The sequence below is a fragment of the Coregonus clupeaformis genome, chromosome 6 (genome assembly GCF_020615455.1).
Source record: "Coregonus clupeaformis isolate EN_2021a chromosome 6, ASM2061545v1, whole genome shotgun sequence".
Classification (NCBI taxonomy): Eukaryota; Metazoa; Chordata; class Actinopteri; order Salmoniformes; family Salmonidae; genus Coregonus; species Coregonus clupeaformis.
In genome coordinates, this window is record NC_059197.1 from 33482222 (window position 1) to 33505931 (window position 23710).

The window sequence follows — 23710 nt, forward strand, 5'->3', positions numbered from 1 at the left end:
AGAGATCAGGAGGGGGTGGAGAAAGAGATGGGGAGGGGTGGAGAAAGAGAGAAACAGAAAAAATGTAGGGAAATAAGGATAAAGTGAGGAAGGAGGAGGAAAGAAATTGAAAATGGGGTGTACATGCAGGAAGAGAGAGAGGAAGAAAGAGGATGAAAAAGCGGGAGAAGGAGGGAGGGGTTATTTTATTTATTTTTTATTTTATTTAACCTTTATTTAACCAGGTAAACCAGTTGAGAACAAGTTCTCATTTACAACTGCGACCTGGCCAAGATAAAGCAAAGCAGTGCGATAAAAACAACAACAACACAGAGTTACATATGGGGTAAACAAAACATAAAGTCAAAAATACAACAGAAAATATATATATTAGAGGGTTAGAGGTGTAAGTAAGCTTATATTAATGAAATACCAGTGTGTTTTTATTGATGTCTTCATTCTGATCAAGACGTTTGTGTCTGAAGACGAGGAACGCTCCGATTCCTCTCATTCATCTAAGCGCTGACATTTCCCCTTACTTCCTTTACAATGGTAAAAGCATCTTAGGATTTTATGTGTGGCTTGTTGACAGCCTACTATAAACTAGACCAAGCTGTTGACAGCCTACTATAAACTAGACCAAGCTGTTGACAGCCTACTATAAACTAGACCAAGCTGTTGACAGCCTACTATAAACTAGACCAAGCTGTTGACAGCCTACTATAAACTAGACCAAGCTGTTGACAGCCTACTATAAACTAGACCAAGCTGATGACAGCCTACTATAAACTAGACCAAGCTGTTGACAGCCTACTATAAACTAGACCAAGCTGTTGACAGCCTACTATAAACTAGACCAAGCTGTTGACAGCCTACTATAAACTAGACCAAGCTGTTGACAGCCTACTATAAACTAGACCAAGCTGTTGACAGCCTACTATAAACTAGACCAAGCTGTTGACAGCCTACTATAAACTAGACCAAGCTGTTGAAAGCCTACTATAAACTAGACCAAGCTGTTGACAGCCTACTATAAACTAGACCAAGCTGTTGACAGCCTACTATAAACTAGACCAAGCTGTTGACAGCCTACTATAAACTAGACCAAGCTGTTGACAGCCTACTATAAACTAAACCAAGCTGTTGACAGCCTACTATAAACTAGACCAAGCTGTTGAAAGCCTACTATAAACTAGACCAAGCTGTTGACAGCCTACTATAAACTAGACCAAGCTGTTGACAGCCTACTATAAACTAGACCAAGCTGTTGACAGCCTACTATAAACTAGACCAAGCTGTTGACAGCCTACTATAAACTAGACCAAGCTGTTGACAGCCTACTATAAACTAGACCAAGCTGTTGACAGCCTACTATAAACTAGACCAAGCTGTTGACAGCCTACTATAAACTAGACCAAGCTGATTGACAGCCTACTATAAACTAGACCAAGCTGTTGACAGCCTACTATAAACTAGACCAAGCTGTTGACAGCCTACTATAAACTAGACCAAGCTGTTGACAGCCTACTATAAACTAGACCAAGCTGTTGACAGCCTACTATAAACTAGACCAAGCTGTTGACAGCCTACTATAAACTAGACCAAGCTGTTGACAGCCTACTATAAACTAGACCAAGCTGTTGACAGCCTACTATAAACTAGACCAAGCTGTTGACAGCCTACTATAAACTAGACCAAGCTGTTGAAAGCCTACTATAAACTAGACCAAGCTGTTGACAGCCTACTATGAAACTAGACCAAGCTGTTGACAGCCTACTATAAACTAGACCAAGCTGTTGACAGCCTACTATAAACTAGACCAAGCTGTTGACAGCCTACTATAGACTAGACCAAGCTGTTGACAGCCTACTATAAACTAGACCAAGCTGATGACAGCCTACTATAAACTAGACCAAGCTGTTGACAGCCTACTATAAACTAGACCAAGCTGTTGACAGCCTACTATAAACTAGACCAAGCTGATTGACAGCCTACTATAAACTAGACCAAGCTGTTGACAGCCTACTATAAACTAGACCAAGCTGTTGACAGCCTACTATAAACTAGACCAAGCTGTTGACAGCCTACTATAAACTAGACCAAGCTGTTGACAGCCTACTATAAACTAGACCAAGCTGTTGACAGCCTACTATAAACTAGACCAAGCTGTTGACAGCCTACTATAAACTAGACCAAGCTGTTGACAGCCTACTATAAACTAGACCAAGCTGTTGACAGCGTACTATAAACTAGACCAAGCTGTTGACAGCCTACTATAAACTAGACCAAGCTGTTGACAGCCTACTATAAACTAGACCAAGCTGTTGACAGCCTACTATAAACTAGACCAAGCTGTTGACAGCCTACTATAAACTAGACCAAGCTGTTGACAGCCTACTATAGACTAGACCAAGCTGTTGACAGCCTACTATAAACTAGACCAAGCTGATGACAGCCTACTATAAACTAGACCAAGCTGTTGACAGCCTACTATAAACTAGACCAAGCTGTTGACAGCCTACTATAAACTAGACCAAGCTGTTGACAGCCTACTATAAACTAGACCAAGCTGTTGACAGCCTACTATAAACTAGACCAAGCTGTTGACAGCCTACTATAAACTAGACCAAGCTGTTGACAGCCTACTATAAACTAGACCAAGCTGTTGAAAGCCTACTATAAACTAGACCAAGCTGTTGACAGCCTACTATAAACTAGACCAAGCTGTTGACAGCCTACTATAAACTAGACAAAGCTGTTGACAGCCTACTATAAACTAGACCAAGCTGTTGACAGCCTACTATAAACTAGACCAAGCTGTTGACAGCCTACTATAAACTAGACCAAGCTGTTGAAAGCCTACTATAAACTAGACCAAGCTGTTGACAGCCTACTATAAACTAGACCAAGCTGTTGACAGCCTACTATAAACTAGACCAAGCTGTTGACAGCCTACTATAAACTAGACCAAGCTGTTGACAGCCTACTATAAACTAGACCAAGCTGTTGACAGCCTACTATAAACTAGACCAAGCTGTTGACAGCCTACTATAAACTAGACCAAGCTGTTGACAGCCTACTATAAACTAGACCAAGCTGATTGACAGCCTACTATAAACTAGACCAAGCTGTTGACAGCCTACTATAAACTAGACCAAGCTGTTGACAGCCTACTATAAACTAGACCAAGCTGTTGACAGCCTACTATAAACTAGACCAAGCTGTTGACAGCCTACTATAAACTAGACCAAGCTGTTGACAGCCTACTATAAACTAGACCAAGCTGTTGACAGCCTACTATAAACTAGACCAAGCTGTTGACAGCCTACTATAAACTAGACCAAGCTGTTGACAGCCTACTATAAACTAGACCAAGCTGTTGACAGCCTACTATAAACTAGACCAAGCTGTTGAAAGCCTACTATAAACTAGACCAAGCTGTTGACAGCCTACTATAAACTAGACCAAGCTGTTGACAGCCTACTATAAACTAGACCAAGCTGTTGACAGCCTACTATAAACTAGACCAAGCTGTTGACAGCCTACTATAGACTAGACCAAGCTGTTGACAGCCTACTATAAACTAGACCAAGCTGTTGACAGCCTACTATAAACTAGACCAAGCTGTTGACAGCCTACTATAAACTAGACCAAGCTGTTGAAAGCCTACTATAAACTAGACCAAGCTGTTGACAGCCTACTATAAACTAGACCAAGCTGTTGACAGCCTACTATAAACTAGACCAAGCTGTTGACAGCCTACTATAGACTAGACCAAGCTGTTGACAGCCTACTATAAACTAGACCAAGCTGTTGACAGCCTACTATAAACTAGACCAAGCTGTTGACAGCCTACTATAAACTAGACCAAGCTGTTGACAGCCTACTATAGACTAGACCAAGCTGTTGACAGCCTACTATAAACTAGACCAAGCTGATTGACAGCCTACTATAAACTAGACCAAGCTGTTGACAGCCTACTATAAACTAGACAAAGCTGTTGAAAGCCTACTATAGACTAGACCAAGCTGTTGACAGCCTACTATAAACTAGACCAAGCTGTTGACAGCCTACTATAAACTAGACCAAGCTGTTGACAGCCTACTATAAACTAGACCAAGCTGTTGACAGCCTACTATAAACTAGACCAAGCTGTTGACAGCCTACTATAGACTAGACCAAGCTGTTGACAGCCTACTATAAACTAGACCAAGCTGTTGACAGCCTACTATAAACTAGACCAAGCTGATTGACAGCCTACTATAAACTAGACCAAGCTGTTGACAGCCTACTATAAACTAGACCAAGCTGTTGACAGCCTACTATAAACTAGACCAAGCTGTTGACAGCCTACTATAAACTAGACCAAGCTGTTGACAGCCTACTATAAACTAGACCAAGCTGTTGACAGCCTACTATAAACTAGACCAAGCTGTTGACAGCCTACTATAGACTAGACCAAGCTGTTGACAGCCCACTATAAACTAGACCAAGCTGTTGACAGCCTACTATAGACTAGACCAAGCTGTTGACAGCCTACTATAAACTAGACCAAGCTGTTGACAGCCTACTATAAACTAGACCAAGCTGTTGACAGCCTACTATAAACTAGACCAAGCTGTTGACAGCCTACTATAGACTAGACCAAGCTGTTGACAGCCTACTATAAACTAGACCAAGCTGTTGACAGCCTACTATAAACTAGACCAAGCTGTTGACAGCCTACTATAAACTAGACCAAGTTGATTGACAGCCTACTATAAACTAGACCAAGCTGTTGACAGCCTACTATAAACTAGACCAAGCTGTTGACAGCCTACTATAAACTAGACCAAGCTGTTGACAGCCTACTATAAACTAGACCAAGCTGATTGACAGCCTACTATAAACTAGACCAAGCTGTTGACAGCCTACTATAAACTAGACCAAGCTGATTGACAGCCTACTATAAACTAGACCAAGCTGTTGACAGCCTACTATAAACTAGACCAAGCTGTTGACAGCCTACTATAAACTAGACCAAGCTGTTGACAGCCTACTATAAACTAGACCAAGCTGTTGACAGCCTACTATAAACTAGACCAAGCTGTTGACAGCCTACTATAAACTAGACCAAGCTGATTGACTCACCCTCGATGTGTTAGGCCCCAACGCCCCACAGCACTCACACTATGGGAGAAAAATCACGTATTTACCTGATTTGTTTAATATTAATAGTTAACAATTAATATGCTTAACAATAGTAGAGACATTTCTTAACTACCATTGCTGTGCTTTTCCCTCTAGCTCCCTGCAGCTGGTCTGGGTGTGTAGTCAAGGACACGGGATGGAGATAAAATTGAGGAACAGACAGACCTGTATTGTTTCAATTTCTCGTTGCTTCTGAGTAACCTGGTCACACGTTCAAGACAAAGAGCCTCAGAGTGACCACAGTGTTTCAGTTCATCCTGTCTTTTACTATCTTCCAAGGGCGCAGCTGTGTGGAGATATGGGCAGTAACGGAGCTAACGTTATCACTTGTTTGTGCGCTATGACCGGTACACATAGCCACAAGAAGAAAACAAGGTAGCTCCTGATCTGCCGGGGAGGGGTGGAACCAGCCATGACTAAGCATTTTTAGGTCCACTATATAAGAATTAAGCGTTTCCTGTTCATTGGGCTCTCACTCTATTCACTTCTGTGTGGGTATTGTAACCAGCTCCCTTATCGATACGTTTTTTAATACATTTAATATTCTGATTGGTGATTGACCTTGTCTCTCCTCATTATTGATAAAAATATCCACTACAACACACAAACATGCGCACACACTCACACACACACACACACACACATATTATACACACACAAACACTTTAAGACGTTTTTTGTTGTTGTAATTACCAGAGTTTAAGCAGCAAGTTGTTTACATATAAATCCCTTTTATTCAGTCCCAGCCCTGCTGAATTACCATCACCTCACCTTGAGAAGCTGAGAAGAAAACTGTAGAAGATAGAGCACTGAGGATAAGAAAATATGCGTGCTTTTGTCTGTAGGGCTCTCATCCAGAGAGGAAATATAATGATTTATGCTCCCAAACATGATGTTAACTTCCTGAGTTAGGTGTGTTGGGAGCAGTGCAGATATCCTTTCCGCATTTAATTTCTTATATACTCAATACCTGAGACATGACAGACGTGTGTATTTTACTTTCCCATAGAGATCATGTAACTCAACTAAATCTCTATGTTCTTAACCATTGTTTTAGTTAAAACCCCCTAGATTCTAGAACACAGACCTGCCATGGTTCTCTCCTCCTCTTGGTCTGTTTCATCTAATCCATTCATCTCTCTCATTAAAGGAAAGCTCTGAGACCTTTCAGTAAAGGTTCCCAACACTGTATCTCTAAGCCTTCACCTTCCCTCTGTCTGGCCACATACAGTCGACACAGGCATATAGTCTGGTATTACAGTGTTTCTATGCGGATGCCTTGGGACATTATCAGACTTTACTGACACATGCCCTGCAGTTCCATGCTGCTCTTTGGCTGAAATTTAAAGAAAGAAACTATGGATGAGATGACATTTCCCACTTATATTAAATGACCTCTAAGGTTCTTTGCTAAAGCTCTCAATGGATTTGTGTGTGTGTGTGTGTGTGTTTATACAACGGGTGGGTCTTATCCTGGATGCTGATTGGTTAAAACCGCTTTCCAGTGTCTATTCCACAAGGCTATGACGTTGAAATGACTATTTACTGTTCCATCTCACTGAGCAATCCACTGTCTCATCAACCCAACCAGGCAATTTATAAACTTGATCTCCTCTGTAAAAAAGCATCTAGACATTATGTTCCCTTTCTTTTAGACTAGCATTTGCTTTTCAACAGCGGAGATTTGTATAAACCTTGCTGTCCGTCTCTCCGACCTTTGCAACATCGTTTCAATAGTGAACGTGTCCGAATGAGACAGACAGCAAGTTGAGCTGGTTGTCATAGCAACATACAAAAACTTTCAGTTGACTGGCTAAATCAATACTTTGTTTGTGAAAAACAAAAAATGGATGAGTGGAACATTCCTTTTGATCTTTTTCTGCGGCATGACTATGGATGAATGAGAGAGAGATAGAGAAAGTGATGGCAATACCCAGGCATGCAGAATTGTTGGGGACTGGCACTGAATGACCTAGAGAAAAGACACAAGGAAGAAAACGCAGTTAAGAATACAAGTTGGGCTGTGCGGTGCTTCGAGGGCTGGCTAGCAGAGAAGAAAAAATAACTGTCACTAAGGAGGAGTTTAATGTCCTTCTCCACCAGTTTTATGGAAATGTATGAAATGGGACGGGGGAGCAGTATCTGGCACTCCGGAGTGGGCTCAACCAGTTTCTAAATGACCCACCCATCGGTCGCAGCTGGTGTCTTATGAAGGACACCGAATTTACCATCTCGAATCATGTATTTCTGGGCAACATCAAATAGCTAATACGGCAAAGAAAATACATCACAAACAGCGACCCTCCCATCACCGACAAGGACATGACCATCTCCAAAACGACCAGGCTCTGAATCTCGGTACACGAAAGGGGCTGGATCAGAAAGTGTGGTTTGACCTCCAGTTACATCTGAGTCGAGGTGTGGTTTGACCTCCAGTTACATCTGGGTCGAAGTGTGGTTTGACCTCCAGTTATATCTGGGTTGAGGTGTGGTTTGACCTCCAGTTACATCTGGGTCGACGTGTGGTTTGACCTCCAGTTACATCTGGGTCGAGGTGTGGTTCGACCTCCAGTTACATCTGGGTCGAAGAGGAATATATTATATCAACAATATTATAACATATTCTCTCTCTCAGATACGCCACTCTCGCATATAACGAGGCCACGAAGAATCATCTAGACCCAAGGGAGAGAGGCAGGGAGTCCAAGATGGTGGCATCACTGGAGAAATATCTATTGAAATGCCCTGGCGTTTTATCTCCACCCAAAGAGAGGAGAGTGTATCGGGGAATCGATCTGGTAGACGTCAGAGCCGATGGGCATGAACTATCTGGCAGCACAAGATCTGGCAGACAGCGGGAACAACTACAGTCCAGAAACTGGCCAATGCTGGTTTAGAAGTGAGGGAGATCGTGTCAGTGAGTGGGCATCGGTGCGAAGGTTCGCTCCTTAGCTACTGACGTCCCTCACTGATGGAGAGAAAACACTGGAGCAACATCCTGGCCGAAAACAAAGAGAACAGTGCAGCACCATCAACACCCACAAGGCTGAAGCAAGGCAGCAGTACTAGTAGCACAGACTCTGACAGATATTTAAACCACTGCACTATCCAGGGCAATATACAGATACAGTGGGGAAAAAATGTATTTAGTCAGCCACCAATTGTGCAAGTTCTCCCACTTAAAAAGATGAGAGAGGCCTGTAATTTTCATCATAGGTACACGTCAACTATGACAGACAAAATGAGAAAAAAAAATCCAGAAAATCACATTGTAGGATTTTTTATGAATTTATTTGCAAATTATGGTGGAAAATAAGTATTTGGTCAATAACAAAAGTTTCTCAATACTTTGTTATATACCCTTTGTTGGCAATGACACAGGTCAAACGTTTTCTGTAAGTCTTCACAAGGTTTTCACACACTGTTGCTGGTATTTTGGCCCATTCCTCCATGCAGATCTCCTCTAGAGCAGTGATGTTTTGGGGCTGTCGCTGGGCAACACGGCGGACTTTCAACTCCCTCCAAAGATTTTCTATGGGGTTGAGATCTGGAGACTGGCTAGGCCACTCCAGGACCTTGAAATGCTTCTTACGAAGCCACTCCTTCGTTGCCCGGGCGGTGTGTTTGGGATCATTGTCATGCTGAAAGACCCAGCCACGTTTCATCTTCAATGCCCTTGCTGATGGAAGGAGGTTTTCACTCAAAATCTCACGATACATGGCCCCATTCATTCTTTCCTTTACACAGATCAGTCGTCCTGGTCCCTTTGCAGAAAAACAGCCCCAAAGCATGATGTTTCCACCCCCATGCTTCACAGTAGGTATGGTGTTCTTTGGATGCAACTCAGCATTCTTTGTCCTCCAAACACGACGAGTTGAGTTTTTACCAAAAAGTTCTATTTTGGTTTCATTTGACCATATGACATTCTCCCAATCCTCGTCTGGATCATCCATATGCACTCTAGCAAACTTCAGACGGGCCTGGACATGTACTGGCTTAAGCAGGGGGACACGTCTGGCACTGCAGGATTTGAGTCCCTGGCGGCATAGTGTGTTACTGATGGTAGGCTTTGTTACTTTGGTCCCAGCTCTCTGCAGGTCATTCACTAGGTCCCCCCGTGTGGTTCTGGGATTTTTGCTCACCGTTCTTGTGATCATTTTGATCCCACGGGGTGAGATCTTGCGTGGAGCCCCAGATCGAGGGAGATTATCAGTGGTCTTGTATGTCTTCCATTTCCTAATAATTGCTCCCACAGTTGATTTCTTCAAACCAAGCTGCTTACCTATTGCAGATTCAGTCTTCCCAGCCTGGTGCAGGTCTACAATTTTGTTTCTGGTGTCCTTTGACAGCTCTTTGGTCTTGGCCATAGTGGAGTTTGGAGTGTGACTGTTTGAGGTTGTGGACAGGTGTCTTTTATACTGATAACAAGTTCAAACAGGTGCCATTAATACAGGTAACGAGTGGAGGACAGAGGAGCCTCTTAAAGAAGAAGTTACAGGTCTGTGAGAGCCAGAAATCTTGCTTGTTTGTAGGTGACCAAATACTTATTTTCCACCATAATTTGCAAATAAATTCATAAAAAATCCTACAATGTGATTTTCTGGATTTTTTTCTCTCAATTTGTCTGTCATAGTTGACGTGTACCTATGATGAAAATTACAGGCCTCTCTCATCTTTTTAAGTGGGAGAACTTGCACAATTGGTGGCTGACTAAATACTTTTTTTCCCCACTGTACATGTGACATACAATAACTAGCTAGCTATCTCAGCTGTGGCGGATAACAAAGATAATGTATAGTTTCATTGATTAAAATAGGTTCAAATTAATGTTATGGCTTGTCTTTCTTTTGTCTGAACAGTGTCTTGACGAGAGATAAAAATCTTTTATGCCAGGCAAAATCACGCATTATTAGCTCATTGTTATGGATATATCCAGATGAATGTCATTAGAAAACAACTACTTTTGCTGTTTGTTTTTCTGGCTGCACTGTTTGTCGTGCCTGTGTTAGCCGTAGTTGGCTACCTGTAGTAAGCAAGCAAGGGATAAGAACGTTGTCAGGCAACATGGCAACGGAACCATTCCAACGAACAACCATAGATACAGAACAAAAATACTTCTCTGGCAACTGAACATTTAGAATGAATGATTGGGTCATGTCCATAGATATAAAATAAAAGGACTTCAAGGCTGGGCTGTGTCTCTGCCAACCTAACGACCAGCCAGCTTGGGTAGCAACCCTAGATTTGTGTCGGGACTATATCTCGTGGAAGGATGAAATAGTATGAATAAAAACATCAAACTTTTTTTAAAATGTCAATCATTATTTTAATATGTTGGTAATCCATTGTATAAAAGTGATAATGCCATCGAGGTTGGTGTGTGTGTGTCACAGTCTCACTGCAGAATTAGATGTTTTTGCACTTTTCTCCAAACGTACAATTTTGAAATTGTACATACAACGCGGTGGAAGCAGTGTGTGTGTGTGTGTGTGTATGTGTGTGTGTGTTGTCGCAGAGCATTTTACCTGTGTTCCTACGGGGGATACAGGAGTGTTTTATTTGTGAGAGTTCATGGCTGTGAGCTGCAGCAGAAGCCCTCTAATCCCACTGCAATCACCTCATGGCTGATTAAAACCATGGAGCCACGGATGGAGGGAAGAGGAGGAGGAGGAGGAGGAGGAGGAGGAGGAGGAGGAGGGAGGAGGAGGAGGGGGAGAGAGGAGGAGGAGGAGGAGGAGGAGTGGGAGAGGAGGAGGAGGAGGAGGAGTGGGAGGGGGAGAGATGGAGGGACAAAAGACAGCTTTGTCACAGTGTCCTTCACACATCACATCCCTAAAGTTTGGAGTGAAGAAAAGCAAAATAACAAATGCACACACACACACACACACACACACACACACACACACACACACACACACACACAGGACTGGTTTTAAGTCTGAAAGTGCGTTGCGATTACACCCATCATCTAAAAGTTCGGTTGGATGCATTTATCAAACTATTCTACAACATCAGCCTAACTGGCAACTAAGAACCAAAATAACCCCCCAAATCAGCATCTCAGGCGTTGGTATCCTACTGAGGCTGGGTCACATCAGCAGAAATGTCATTAATTAGGGGGATATGAGAAGGGGTGTAGTCACGCAAACAAAAAAACAATCCATTAATCACTCAACACAAGCAGTCACGCACACAGCTACAGAGTCTCAGAGAGATGGGGGAATAAGTTAGGGAGGTGGAGAGGGAGAGACACTCACTGAGTAAGGTCAGAGAAACAGAGACAGATAATGTGATTGTTATCTAATATCACACCAGGTGTTTCTGGCTGTGTTGGTTCATGAGAGAGGCTCATAGTTCTGCATCTAACACACCATTCATCATCATCACCAGCCCAGCTAATGAAGAACATCGTCTGAGGACCAGACTTAGTGCAGAGAGGAGCGAGGGAGGGGAGGGAGACACACACACACACACACACATGCCTGCAGGCATACACACACACACACACATTTGGAATACACAACACATACACCTTCATACACTGAGGAAGGAAGGAGACACACACACACACACACACACACACACAAACACACACACAGTAGAGTGATGTGGGTCTAATGGGGCCCGAACAGTAGCTGTTTAAAGAGGAGCGGTAACAGGTGCTCCTCATTAAGGCCAGAAGAGAGAGAAGAAAAACAGTGGGAAAAGAAGAGAAGAGCAAATGTTGCGCTGATATTCCCGTGTTCATCATTAGCGTCTGCTGGACTGGTGTTACGCGGATATTCCCCTCTGCTCTTCTCCTTTACCCCCCCCTACCATCTCCATCCCTCTCTCTCTCTCTCTCTCTCTCTCTGAGGGCTCAGCTCACACTGGAGCATGTATATGGGGGAATGGTGGACCGTCTGGGGGACTTTGTAGGGGTGTAGGGCTCCAGGGGGGGTTCTACAGTGCCTTGCAAAAGTATTCATCCCCCTTGGTGTTTTTCCTATTTTGTTGCATTACAACCTGTAATTTAAATGGATTTTTATTTGGATTTCATGTAATGGATATACACAAAATAGTCAACATTGGTGAAGTGAAATGAAAAAAATAACTTTTTTCAAAAAATTATATAAAATAAATAACGGAAAAGTGGTGCATGCATATGCATTCACCCCCTTTGCTATGAAGCCCCTAAATAAGATCTGGTGCAACCAATTACATTCAGAAGTCACATAATTAGTTAAATAAAGTCCACCTGTGTGCAATCTAAGTGTTACATGATCTCAGTATATATACACCTGTTCTGAAAGGCCCCAGAGTCTGCAACACCACTATGCAAGGGGCACCACCAAGCAAGCGGCACCATGAAGACTAAGGAGCTCTCCAAACAGGTCAAGGAAAAAGTTGTGGAGAAGTACAGATCAGGGTTGGGTTATAACAAAATATCCAAAACTTTGAACATCCCACGGAGCACCATTAAATCCATTATTAAAAAATGGAAAGAATATGGCAGCACAACAAACCTGCCAAGAGAGGGCCGCCCACCAAAACTCACAGACCAGGCAAGGAGGGCATTAATCAGAGAGGCAACAAAGAGACGAAATATAACCCTGAAGGAGCTGCAAAGCTCCACAGCGGAGATTGAAGAGTGGCCAGAAAAAAGACATTGCTTAAAGAAAAAAATAAGCAAACACGTTTGGTGTTCGCCAAAAGCCATGTGGGAGCTTTTTGGCCATCAAGGAAAACGCTATGTCTGGCGCAAACCCAACACCTCTCATCACCCCGAGAACACCATCCCCACAGTGAAGCATGGGGGTGGCAGCATCATGCTGTGGGGATGGTTTTCATTGGCAGTGACTGGGAAACTGGTCAGAATTGAAGGAATGATGGATGGCGCTAAATACAGGGAAATTCTTGAGGGAAACCTGTTTCAGTCTTCCAGAGATTTGAGACTGGGATGGAGGTTCACCTTCCAGCAGGACAATGACCCTAAGCATACTGCTAAAGCAACACTCAAGTGGTTTAAGGGGAAACATTTAAATGTCTTGGAATGGCCTAGTCAAAGCCCAGACCTCAATCCAATTGAGAATCTGTGGTATGACTTAAAGATTGCTGTACACCAGCGGAACCCATCCAACTTGAAGGAGCTGGAGCAGTTTTGCCTTGAAGAATGGGCAAAGATCCCAGTGGCTAGATGTGCCAAACTTAAAGAGACATACCCCAAGAGACGTGCAGCTGTAATTGCTGCAAAAGGTGGCTCTACAAAGTATTGACTTTGGGGGGGGGGTGAATAGTTATGCACGCTCAAGTTTTCTGTTTCTTTGTCTTATTTCTTGATTGTTTCACACAAAAAAAATATTTTGCATCTTCATCTTCAAAGTGGTAGGCATGTTGTGTAAATCAAATGATACAAACCCCCCAAAAATCAATTTTAATTCCAGGTTGTAAGGCTACAAAATAGGAAAAATGCCAAGGAGGTTGAATACTTTGCAAGCCAGTGGACGAGGAGGGGGGTTTGTTCTAACTTTCTAGGTCCATTATACTGTTAGTAAAGTTTGTGCTTTTAATGATGTAACTATTGGCCAATATATATATATATATTTTAATAAGATCTCTCATCCCTCTCTCTCCCTCTCTCTTTCTCCCCCTCTCTCTTTCTCCCCCTCTGCTCTTCTCCTTTCCCCCTACCATCTCCATCCCTCTCTCTCTCTTTCTCCCCCCTCATCCCTCTCTCTCATTCAGCTCCCCTCTGCTCTTCTCCTTTCCCCTACACTCTCTCTCTCTCTCTCTCTCTCTCTCTCTCTCTCTCTCTCTCTCTCTCTCTCTCTCTCTCTCTCTCTCTCTCTCTCTCTCTCTCTCTCTCTCTCTCTCTCTCTCTCTCTCTCTCTCTCTCTCTCTCTCTCTCTCTCTCTCTCTCTCTCTCTCTCTCCCTCTCCCTCTCTCCCATTCAGCTCCCCTCTGCTCTTCTCCTTTCCCCCACCATCTCCATCCCTCTCTCTCTCTCTCTCTCTCTCTCTCTCTCTCTCTCTTTCTCCCCCCCTCATACCTCTCTCTCATTCAGCTCCCCTCTGCTCTTCTCCTTTCCCCCTACCATCTCCATCCCTCTCTCTCTCTCTCTCTCTCTCTCTCTCTCTCTTTCTCCCCCCTCATACCTCTCTCTCATTCAGCTCCCCTCTGCTCTTCTCCTTTCCCCCTACCATCTCTCTTATTACTATTCCTCCTCTCTCTCTGTAGATCCAGTCCAGGTGCAACAACCGATAGAATGAACAACCAGCCGGTTGTTGCTGAAATTCTGACCAACAGGTTAAAAGAACTACATAAGCTGCAGGGAAGCAGTTCTTAACACGCACACACGCGCACACGCGCACACACACACACACACACACACACACACACACACACACACACACACACACACACACACACACACATAGGATTGTGTACACATACGCACGCAGGCGCACACGCGCGCACACACATACACACACCTTTTCATGACAGAGGACTCTCCTCTTCCAAGGCCAGGCATTTACATTCTGCCTTACCTGTCCTAATGTGTCAGCTGGACAGGTGGCTCTTATTAACCCTCTCCCCCCTGCCGCTGCACATGGAGACCTCCGCAGCCTTAACCATTAACTTGGACCGCGCCAATGCACACAGGAGAGAGGGGGGAGTGGTTCTCATTAGACAGAATCAATGACAGTGATGAATTGATTTGTCAGAGGCTCTCAGTGGTTCTGCTAGGCCCCCAGAGCTATGTGTGTATGTGTAGGGAGAGAGAGGGAGGGACAGGGAGGGAAAGAGGTAGGGAGAGAGAGAGAAGCAGGGGGAGGGAGGGAAAGAGGTAGGGAGAGAGAGAGAAGCAGGGGGAGGGAGGGAAAGAGGTAGGGAGAGAGAGAAGCAGGGGAGGGAGAGAAAGAGGTAGGGAGAGAGAGATAAGCAGGGGGAGAGAGGGAAAGAGGTAGGGAGAGAGAGAAGTAGGGGAGGGAGAGAAAGAGGTAGGGAGAGAGAGATAAGCAGGGGGAGGGAGGGAAAGAGGTACAGTATGTAAAGAGAGAGATAGGTGGAGGAACAGAGAGTAGTGCTTCTCTCCCAGTTTGACTTTGAACCTATCCTCTCTCCTTTCCATTACGTTCCCTTACTCTTCTCTTTCCTCTTCCCAATTCCGTTACATTCTCCACCTGCCTGGTGGTCCCCTGATCCCAATTACTCTCTATCTGGCTGGGTTTTGGTATGGTGAACATGCTCTGCTGTGTTTGGCTTGGCTGCCTGGGGGAACAGGTTTGTGTGGGGCTACGAAACCTGGACTGTTGTTTCACGTTTTGTAGAACCACTGCTGTGATGTGTTTTGTGTGTGGGGGAAAGTGGCCACAGGATAGGCATCCATAGATGTAAGCATGAATGTATCCTACAATCAACCAATCATCTCCTCTTGATTCAACGTTTTATTACAATACCACAGCACTGCACATCATCATATTCAACCTTTCTGAACAAAAGGATTACAAATAAAATGTCCTATCAAATTAGCATCCCAGATGAACCATGTTATCTCAAGCATCACAGCATTTGAATTACATACAACTCTCAACAGAAGACTATTACAACAAGTAGTGACATATAGTATGACAGCAACATCTGTCTTTCTGTTGATCTTATGTGATCTGTAAAATAAAGGTATAAAGTTGGTGTTCAGTAGAAAAGCAGAGGAACTGAAGACCTGAATGATGAGGGTTCAGCCCATCCGGTACCAGAGGAACTGAAGACCTGAATGATGAGGGTTCAGCCCATCCGGTACCAGAGGAACTGAAGGCCTGTATAGTGAGTGTTCAGCCCATCCGGTACCAGAGGAACTGAAGGCCTGTATAGTGAGTGTTCAGCCCATCCGGTACCAGAGGAACTGAAGGCCTGTATAGTGAGTGTTCAGCCCATCCGGTACCAGAGGAACTGAAGGCCTGTATAGTGAGTGTTCAGCCCATCCGGTACCAGAGGAACTGAAGGCCTGTATAGTGAGTGTTCAGCCCATCCGGTACCAGAGGAACTGAAGGCCTGTATAGTGAGTGTTCAGCCCATCCGGTACCAGAGGAACTGAAGGCCTGTATAGTGAGTGTTCAGCCCATCCGGTACCAGAGGAACTGAAGGCCTGTATAGTGAGTGTTCAGCCCATCCGGTACCAGAGGAACTGAAGGCCTGTATAGTGAGTGTTCAGCCCATCCGGTACCAGAGGAACTGAAGGCCTGTATAGTGAGTGTTCAGCCCATCCGGTACCAGAGGAACTGAAGGCCTGTATAGTGAGTGTTCAGCCCATCCGGTACCAGAGGAACTGAAGGCCTGTATAGTGAGTGTTCAGCCCATCCGGTACCAGAGGAACTGAAGGCCTGTATAGTGAGTGTTCAGCCCATCCGGTACCAGAGGAACTGAAGGCCTGTATAGTGAGTGTTCAGCCCATCCTGTATTAGAGGAACTGAAGACCTGTATGATGAGGGTTCAGCCCATCCGGTACAGTGTGCAGACCAGGCTGTACTCAGCATACTGGCCCAAGCTGCTTTACTCTGGAAGGTCTGTTGGAGTGTGATCTGAGAAGTGTGTGTGTGTCCTGTGTGTGTGTGTATTACCATGTTGAGTGTGTGTGTGTGTTACCATGTTGAGTGTATGATGGGTCAGGGAAGTGACAGGACACTCTGCTGGTCTCTCAGAGTGTCCTCCTCCTCGTCTGAATGACACTCCCTGGCTCCGAGCCTGCAATATCAAAGAGACCAATCAGAGAGGGTGGAACATCAAAGATAACCAATCGGAGAGAGAGTAATATCAAAGGCACCAATCAGAGTGAGGGACAGATCAAAGGGGAACCAATGGGTTGAGGAGGATTTCCTGGAAGCTGTTGAAACAGCCTCAGTGGCCTGCCTCGGTGCACAGCACAGCCGTCTTGCCATGAATGAAACATGAGCTTGGTCACGGTTACACAATATTCATATATACTGCACTAAGCTCCTTCATGTTCACGTTCATACTGTGACTGACCCAAATTTAAGGAAAGCTTTGACTATGTACAGACTCAGTGAGCATAGCCTTGCTATTGAGAAAGGCCGCCGTAGGCAGACCTGGCTCTCAAGAGAAGACAGGCTATGTGCACACTGCCCACAAAATGAGGTGGAAACTGAGCTGCACTTCCAAACCTCCTGCCAAATGTATGACCATATTAGAGACACATATTTCCCTCAGATTACAGCGATCCACAAAGAATTCGAAAACAAAACCAATTTTGATTTGAACTCCCTTATCTACTGGGTGAAAAACCACAGTGTGCCATCACAGCTGCAAGATGTGTGACCTGTTGCCACAAGAAAAGGGCAACCAGTGAAGAACAAACACCATTGTAAATACAACCCATATTTATGTTTATTTATTTTCCCTTTTGTACTTTAACTATTTTCACATTGTTACAACACTGTATATATATACATAATATGACATTTGAAATGTCTTTATTCTTTGTGAGTGTAATGTTTACTGTTGTTTTGTGTTTATTTATTTACTTTTGTTTATTATCTATTTCACTTGCTTTGGCAATGTGAAAATATGTTTCCCATGCCAATAAAGCCCTTTGAATTGAATAGAAAGAAAGAAAGAAAGAGAGAGAGAGAGAGAGAGAGAGAGAGAGAGAGAGAGAGAGAGATACTTGACCTGAGGTGGTCTAAAGGGAGAGAGAGAGCGAGATTAATTAATATTAATCATTAATATTGTTGTTGTAGTTGTAGTATATTTATATGTTTATTTATTTTCTTTTTTGTACTTTAACTATTTGCATATTGTTACAACACTGTACATACAGTTGAAGTCGGAAGTTTAGGAAAACTCGTTTTTCAACCACTCCACAAATTTCTTGGTAACAAACTATAGTTTTGGCAAGTCGGTCAGGACATCTACTTTGTGCATGACACAAGTAATTTTTCCAACAATTGTTTACAGACAGATTATTTCACTTATAATTCACTGTATCACAATTTCAGTGGGTCAGAAGTTTACATACACTAAGTTGACTGTGCCTTTAAACAGCTTGGAAAATTCCAGAAATTTATGTTATGGCTTTAGAAGCTTCTGAGAGGCTAATTGACATCATTTGAGTCAATTGGAGGTGTACCTGTGGATGTATTTCAAGGCCTACCTTCAAACTCAGTGCCTCTTTGCTTGACATCATGGGAAAATCAAAAGAAATCAGCCAAGACCTCAGAAAAAAAATTGTAGACCTCCACAAGTCTGGTTCATCCTTGGGAGCAATTTCCAAACGCCTGAAGGTACCACGTTCATCTGTACAAACAATAGTATGCAAGTATAAACACCATGGGACCATGCAGCCGTTATACCGCTCAGGAAGGAGACACGTTCTGTCTCCTAGAGATGAACGTACTTTGGTGCGAAAAGTGCAAATCAATCCCAGAACAACAGCAAAGGACCTTGTGAAGATGCTGGAGGAAACAGGTACAAAAGTATCTATATCCACAGTAAAACAAGTGCTATATCGACATAACCTGAAAGGCCGCTCAGCAAGGAATAAGCCACTGCTCCAAAACCGCCATAAAAAAGCCAGACTACGGTTTGCAACTGCACATGGGGACAAAGATCGTACTTTTTGGAGAAATTTCCTCTGGTCTGATGAAACAACAATAGAACTGTTTGGCCATAATGACCATCGTTATGTTTGGAGGAAAAACGGGGTTGCTTGCAAGCCGAAGAACTCCATCCCAACCGTGAAGCACGGGGGTGGCAGCATCATGCTGTGGGGGTGCTTTGCTGCAGGAGGGACTGGTGCACTTCACAAAATAGATGGCATCATGAGGAAGGAAAATTATGTGGATATATTGAAGCAACATCTCAAGACATCAGTCAGGAAGTTAAAGCTTGGTCGCAAATGGGTCTTCCAAATGGACAATGACCCCAAGCATACTTCCAAAGTTGTTGCAAAGTGACTTAAGGACAACAGAGTCAAGGTATTGGAGTGGCCATCACAAAGCCCTGACCTCAATCCTATAGACCATTTGTGGGCAGAACTGAAAAAGCGTGTGCGAGCAAGGAGGCCTATAAACCTGACTCAGTTACACCAGCTCTGTCAGGAGGAATGGGCCAAAATTCACCCAACTTATTGTGGGAAGCTTGTGGAAGGCTACCCGAAACGTTTGACCCAAGTTAAACAATGTAAAGGCAATGCTACCAAATACTAATTGTCTAAGAGTGTATGCAAACTTGTGACCCACTGGGAATGTGCTGAAAGAAATAAAAGCTGAAATAAATCACTCTCTACTATTATTCTGACATTTCACATTCTTAAAATAAAGTGGTGATCCTAACTGACCTAAAACAGGGAATTCTTACTAGGATTAAATGTCAGGAATTGTGAAAAACTGAGTTTAAATGTATTTGGCTAAGGTGTATGTAAACTTCCGACTTCAACTGTAGATAGATAGAAAGAGAGTGAGAGAGAGAGAGACGGGGAGAGACAGAGAGAGAGAGACATAGCGAGAGAGAGAGACAGAGAGAGAGAGAGAGAGAGAGAGAGAGAGAGAGAGAGAGACAGAGAGACAGCGAGAGAGAGAGGGAGAGAGAGAGAGAGAGAGAGAGAGAGAGAGAGAGAGAGAGAGACATAGAGAGAGACAGCGAGACAGCGAGAGGGAGAGAGAGAGAGATAGAGAGAGAGAGAGAGAGAGAGAGAGGGAGGGAGAGAGAGAGACAGAGAGAGAGAGACATAGCGAGAGAGAGAGACAGAGAGAGAGAGAGAGAGAGAGAGAGAGAGAGAGAGAGACAGAGACAGAGACATAGAGAGAGAGAGACAGAGAGACAGCGAGAGAGAGAGAGGGAGAGAGAGAGAGAGAGAGAGAGAGAGAGAGAGAGAGAGACATAGAGAGAGACAGCGAGACAGCAGAGAGAGAGAGAGAGAGAGAGAGAGAGAGAGAGAGAGAGAGAGAGAGAGAGAGAGAGAGAGAGAGGGAGGGAGAGAGAGAGAGAGAGAGAGAGAGAGAGAGAGAGAGAGAGGGAGGGAGAGAGAGAGATAGAGAGAGAGAAGGGGAAGTAAAACAAAGAGAATGAGAGGGTGGATAACTGAAGAACAGGAAAGTGTGTGTGTGTGGCTGAGGGCTTTAAGGCGCTGTTTTAGGAGAACACAGTGTAGTGCATCTTAATCTCGTTATTACACGTCTCTGTGTGAGCCACAGCACTTCAACTCAGCATAGAGCCTAGAGCGCAGATTACAACCTCTATTCACACACACACACACACACACACACACACACATAAACATATCACTTATGTGGACACACACATTCTCGAAGAACCTAAAAACATAGAAGTATCCATACACGCGCACACACAGAGACACACAGATGTACTAGTGGTGAGGGGAGGACAGGGATAGGCTCACGCTGAACACGCCGGCGACGCTAAAGCCTTTCTGCACGGTGACCTTCTATTACACACTTAATGTGACCAACGGAACGACGGATAGAGAGGACAAAAGGAGAGGGATTAAACATCTAACAACAGGATGGAGGGAGAGAGAGAGAGAGCAAATAGAAAAGGAAGAACACGAGCCATCCATGCTGAGCCCTCTTCCTAACACACACAACCATCACATAGGCACTGAACAGATGCAGGAAAAACACACACTCAAAGAGAAAGCAACACACACACACATAAACACTACTAATGCTATTCTGTATATGAGTAAACTAAGCCAAACCTCTGGGTTGATGACAGTGGTCAGACAGCAGAATATAGTTTTAAGAGAAGGAATGTACAGAGTGACCTATGTTTTGATCTTGGCCATAGACATGCTGCTCACAGGCCCACAGGCAACACACACACGCACATACTAACTAATGACTGGGGCAGGGGGAGGGGCAGTGTGTATGCATTGTTTTAATGATTCAGCAGGCAGAATGCTAACGAGGCACCATCTCTAACGAGCTGCAGCTAATGAGTGTCTGGTCCCCATGGAAACGGATATACAGTATATACCCACCGGAGGGAGCCCCGCCTCCTGACATGCCCCTCTGTTTCAGCTCCGCCCCCCGGAGAGGGGGACACCTGGGGCAGATCTGAATCTGGGAAGCATCACAACAAAGACAATATCATCATCACCACCATCATCATCATCATCATCAAAAACTAACTAAACTAATTCACACTGAAGCATACGTCTGGGAGAGACATGATGAGAGTAGCAATATCCTACCACTATTATCACTATCCTGGTCAGTGTGTGTGTGTGTGTGTGTGTGTGTATGTGCTCAGGTGGACATGGACTGATATGCAAACTGAGCCAGTGACAGCCTCTGATGCAGTTGTGGCAGATCGCGGTGTTGTTGTGGAGGCTTCGGTCACCCATGATGGAACATCTCATCCTACATCCAGGACAACACTCCTTGGTATCAGATGGATGCAGCTACTGCAACACTGGACTGGCCTGAGGCTGCAGGGGAAACTGGACTGGCCTGAGGCTGCAGGGGAAACTGGACTGGCCTGAGGCTGCAGGGGAAACTGGACTGGCCTGAGGCTGCAGGGGAAACTGGACTGGCCTGAGGCTGCAGGGGAAACTGGACTGGCCTGAGGCTGCAGGGGAAACTGGACTGGCCTGAGGCTGCAGGGGAAACTGGACTGGCCTGAGGCTGCAGGGGAAACTGGACTGGCCTGAGGCTGCAGGGGAACCTCACTGCTCTGGACTGTGCTGTCCACTCTGTCTCCCATTCCATGTACCAGAATGCTGCCGTTGGCCAGGACATTCTCACCATTACTGTTAAGGCGAGGCTCCAAGTTCTACCAACAAAATATAATGTAGCACTCTGGTACCCTGCAAAACATTACCCATTTTGTATTCTACATGAGTCAAATGTAATGGAGTCCATTGTCCATGTTGTGAATGGCTGCTGTTTATAGAACGATTTGTACATTGCTAGACATGACCGCCTTGTTGACCTGATAGCCAGCGAGCTGAGAGAAGTGGTCTCACCAACAGAACACATGCAGAAACATTATTGTGTAAGGGGAAGCTGATGTGATGATGATGATGTGTTTTCCTGTGTGCCAAATACGCCAGATATTGTTGTTGTGGGGGGAGGTGCTCATTTTGGAAGTGGGCGGCTCATTTGACGCTACATGGAGCAGGTCTTTGCTGATGAGCTGCTTAAGTACCAGCCCCTCGTGGCTTGGACAGCCTCGGGTGGAGGTGCAAGCTGGTGGAGCTATTTGGCAGTCTCGGCCACGTACACAGGCTAGCAATGCGTGGCCTCGAGATTGCGGGCCTGACAATAACTAGGGCAAAGCAGTTGGCTAGGTACTGCTCTGTTTCAGCTGTCGTGGGCAGCCTAGCTGTTGGGAGGAGGAGGTGCTTTCTGTACCCTTGAGTACCATGCATACAGGGACCTTTGAAATGTTTGGATCCTTTTTTTGTAAATTTGATTGGTGGATTCAAATAAAGTATTTAATGTGTGTGTGTGTACCTGTAGCCATCAGTCTGAACTCCTCCGCCAGGCTGCTGAGAGCCCGTGTGTCTACGTCCTGCTCCAGGTCAGGGTCCTCACAGCCCGTCTGGTCCACTAGACAGATGTCCAGGATCTCCTGAGCCGCCCGAGACAGAGGACGGGAGACGGGTTGGGACATGGTGCCAGAGACAGGGCGAGACACAGCACTGGTAGGACGGGAGGACAGCCTTGGAGTAGATCTACCTGAAAGACCAGTAAAACACAGACAGACAGAGAGCAGGAAGTGTGATCAGCACAACACCACAGAACCAGGAAGTAGTAGAGCATGTAGGTAGAGGAGGGAGGGAGGGAGAAGAAAGGAGAAGAACATGTGGTACAGGTGGGATGGAGAGATATAGAGAGAGCTAATGAGAGAGATAATGAGAGAGATATAGAGAGAGATAATGAGAGCTATAGAGAGAGATAATGAGAGATATATAGAAAGACATAATGAGAGAGATAGAGAGCAATAATGAGAGATAATGAGATAGATAATGAGATAGATAATGAGATAGATAATGAGAGAGAGATATAGAGAGATAATGAGAGAGATAATGAGAGAACGCAGGAGAGCGCAAGTGAGACAGAATAAGAGAGGGAGAGAAAGAGAGTATAGAAGTCTATAGAATCACTGGTGTTTTATCCCTCTACCACAGTGTCTATAGAATCACTGGTGTTTTATCCCCCTCTACTGCAGTTTCTATAGAATCACTGGTGTTTTATCCCTCTACTGCAGTTTCTATAGAATCACTGGTGTTTTATCCCCCTCTACTGCAGTGTCTATAGAATCACTGGTGTTTTATCCCTCTACTGCAGTTTCTATAGAATCACTGGTGTTTTATCCCCCTCTACTGCAGTGTCTATAGAATCACTGGTGTTTTATCCCTCTACTGCAGTTTCTATAGAATCACTGGTGTTTTATCCCCCTCTACTGCAGTGTCTATAGAATCACTGGTGTTTTATCCCCCTCTACTGCAGTGTCTATAGAATCACTGGTGTTTTATCCCCCTCTACTGCAGTGTCTATAGAATCACTGGTGTTTTATCCCC

The 23710-nt window shown here is 44.5% G+C and overlaps 1 protein-coding gene across 5 annotated transcripts in view; it reads right to left on the reverse strand.

The window, feature by feature from the left end:
* Positions 1-15581: 15581 nt before the first annotated feature.
* LOC121567589 (signaling mucin HKR1) overlaps positions 15582-23710 on the reverse strand; it is a 63130-nt gene continuing 55001 nt past the window's right edge. For 2 of the 5 annotated variants that reach the window (XM_041877759.2, XM_045220182.1), the window contains 3 exons: positions 22641-22865; positions 21164-21245; positions 15582-16890 (listed from right to left, as the gene is read on the reverse strand). In XM_041877759.2, the coding sequence (XP_041733693.1) occupies positions 16812-16890; positions 21164-21245; positions 22641-22865 (386 nt within the window). In that variant the 3' untranslated portion in view covers positions 15582-16811. The remainder of the gene's footprint in view (positions 16891-21163; positions 21246-22640; positions 22866-23710) is intronic. The other 3 variants (XM_041877757.2, XR_006001126.2, XM_041877758.2) reach the window with 3 other exon arrangements.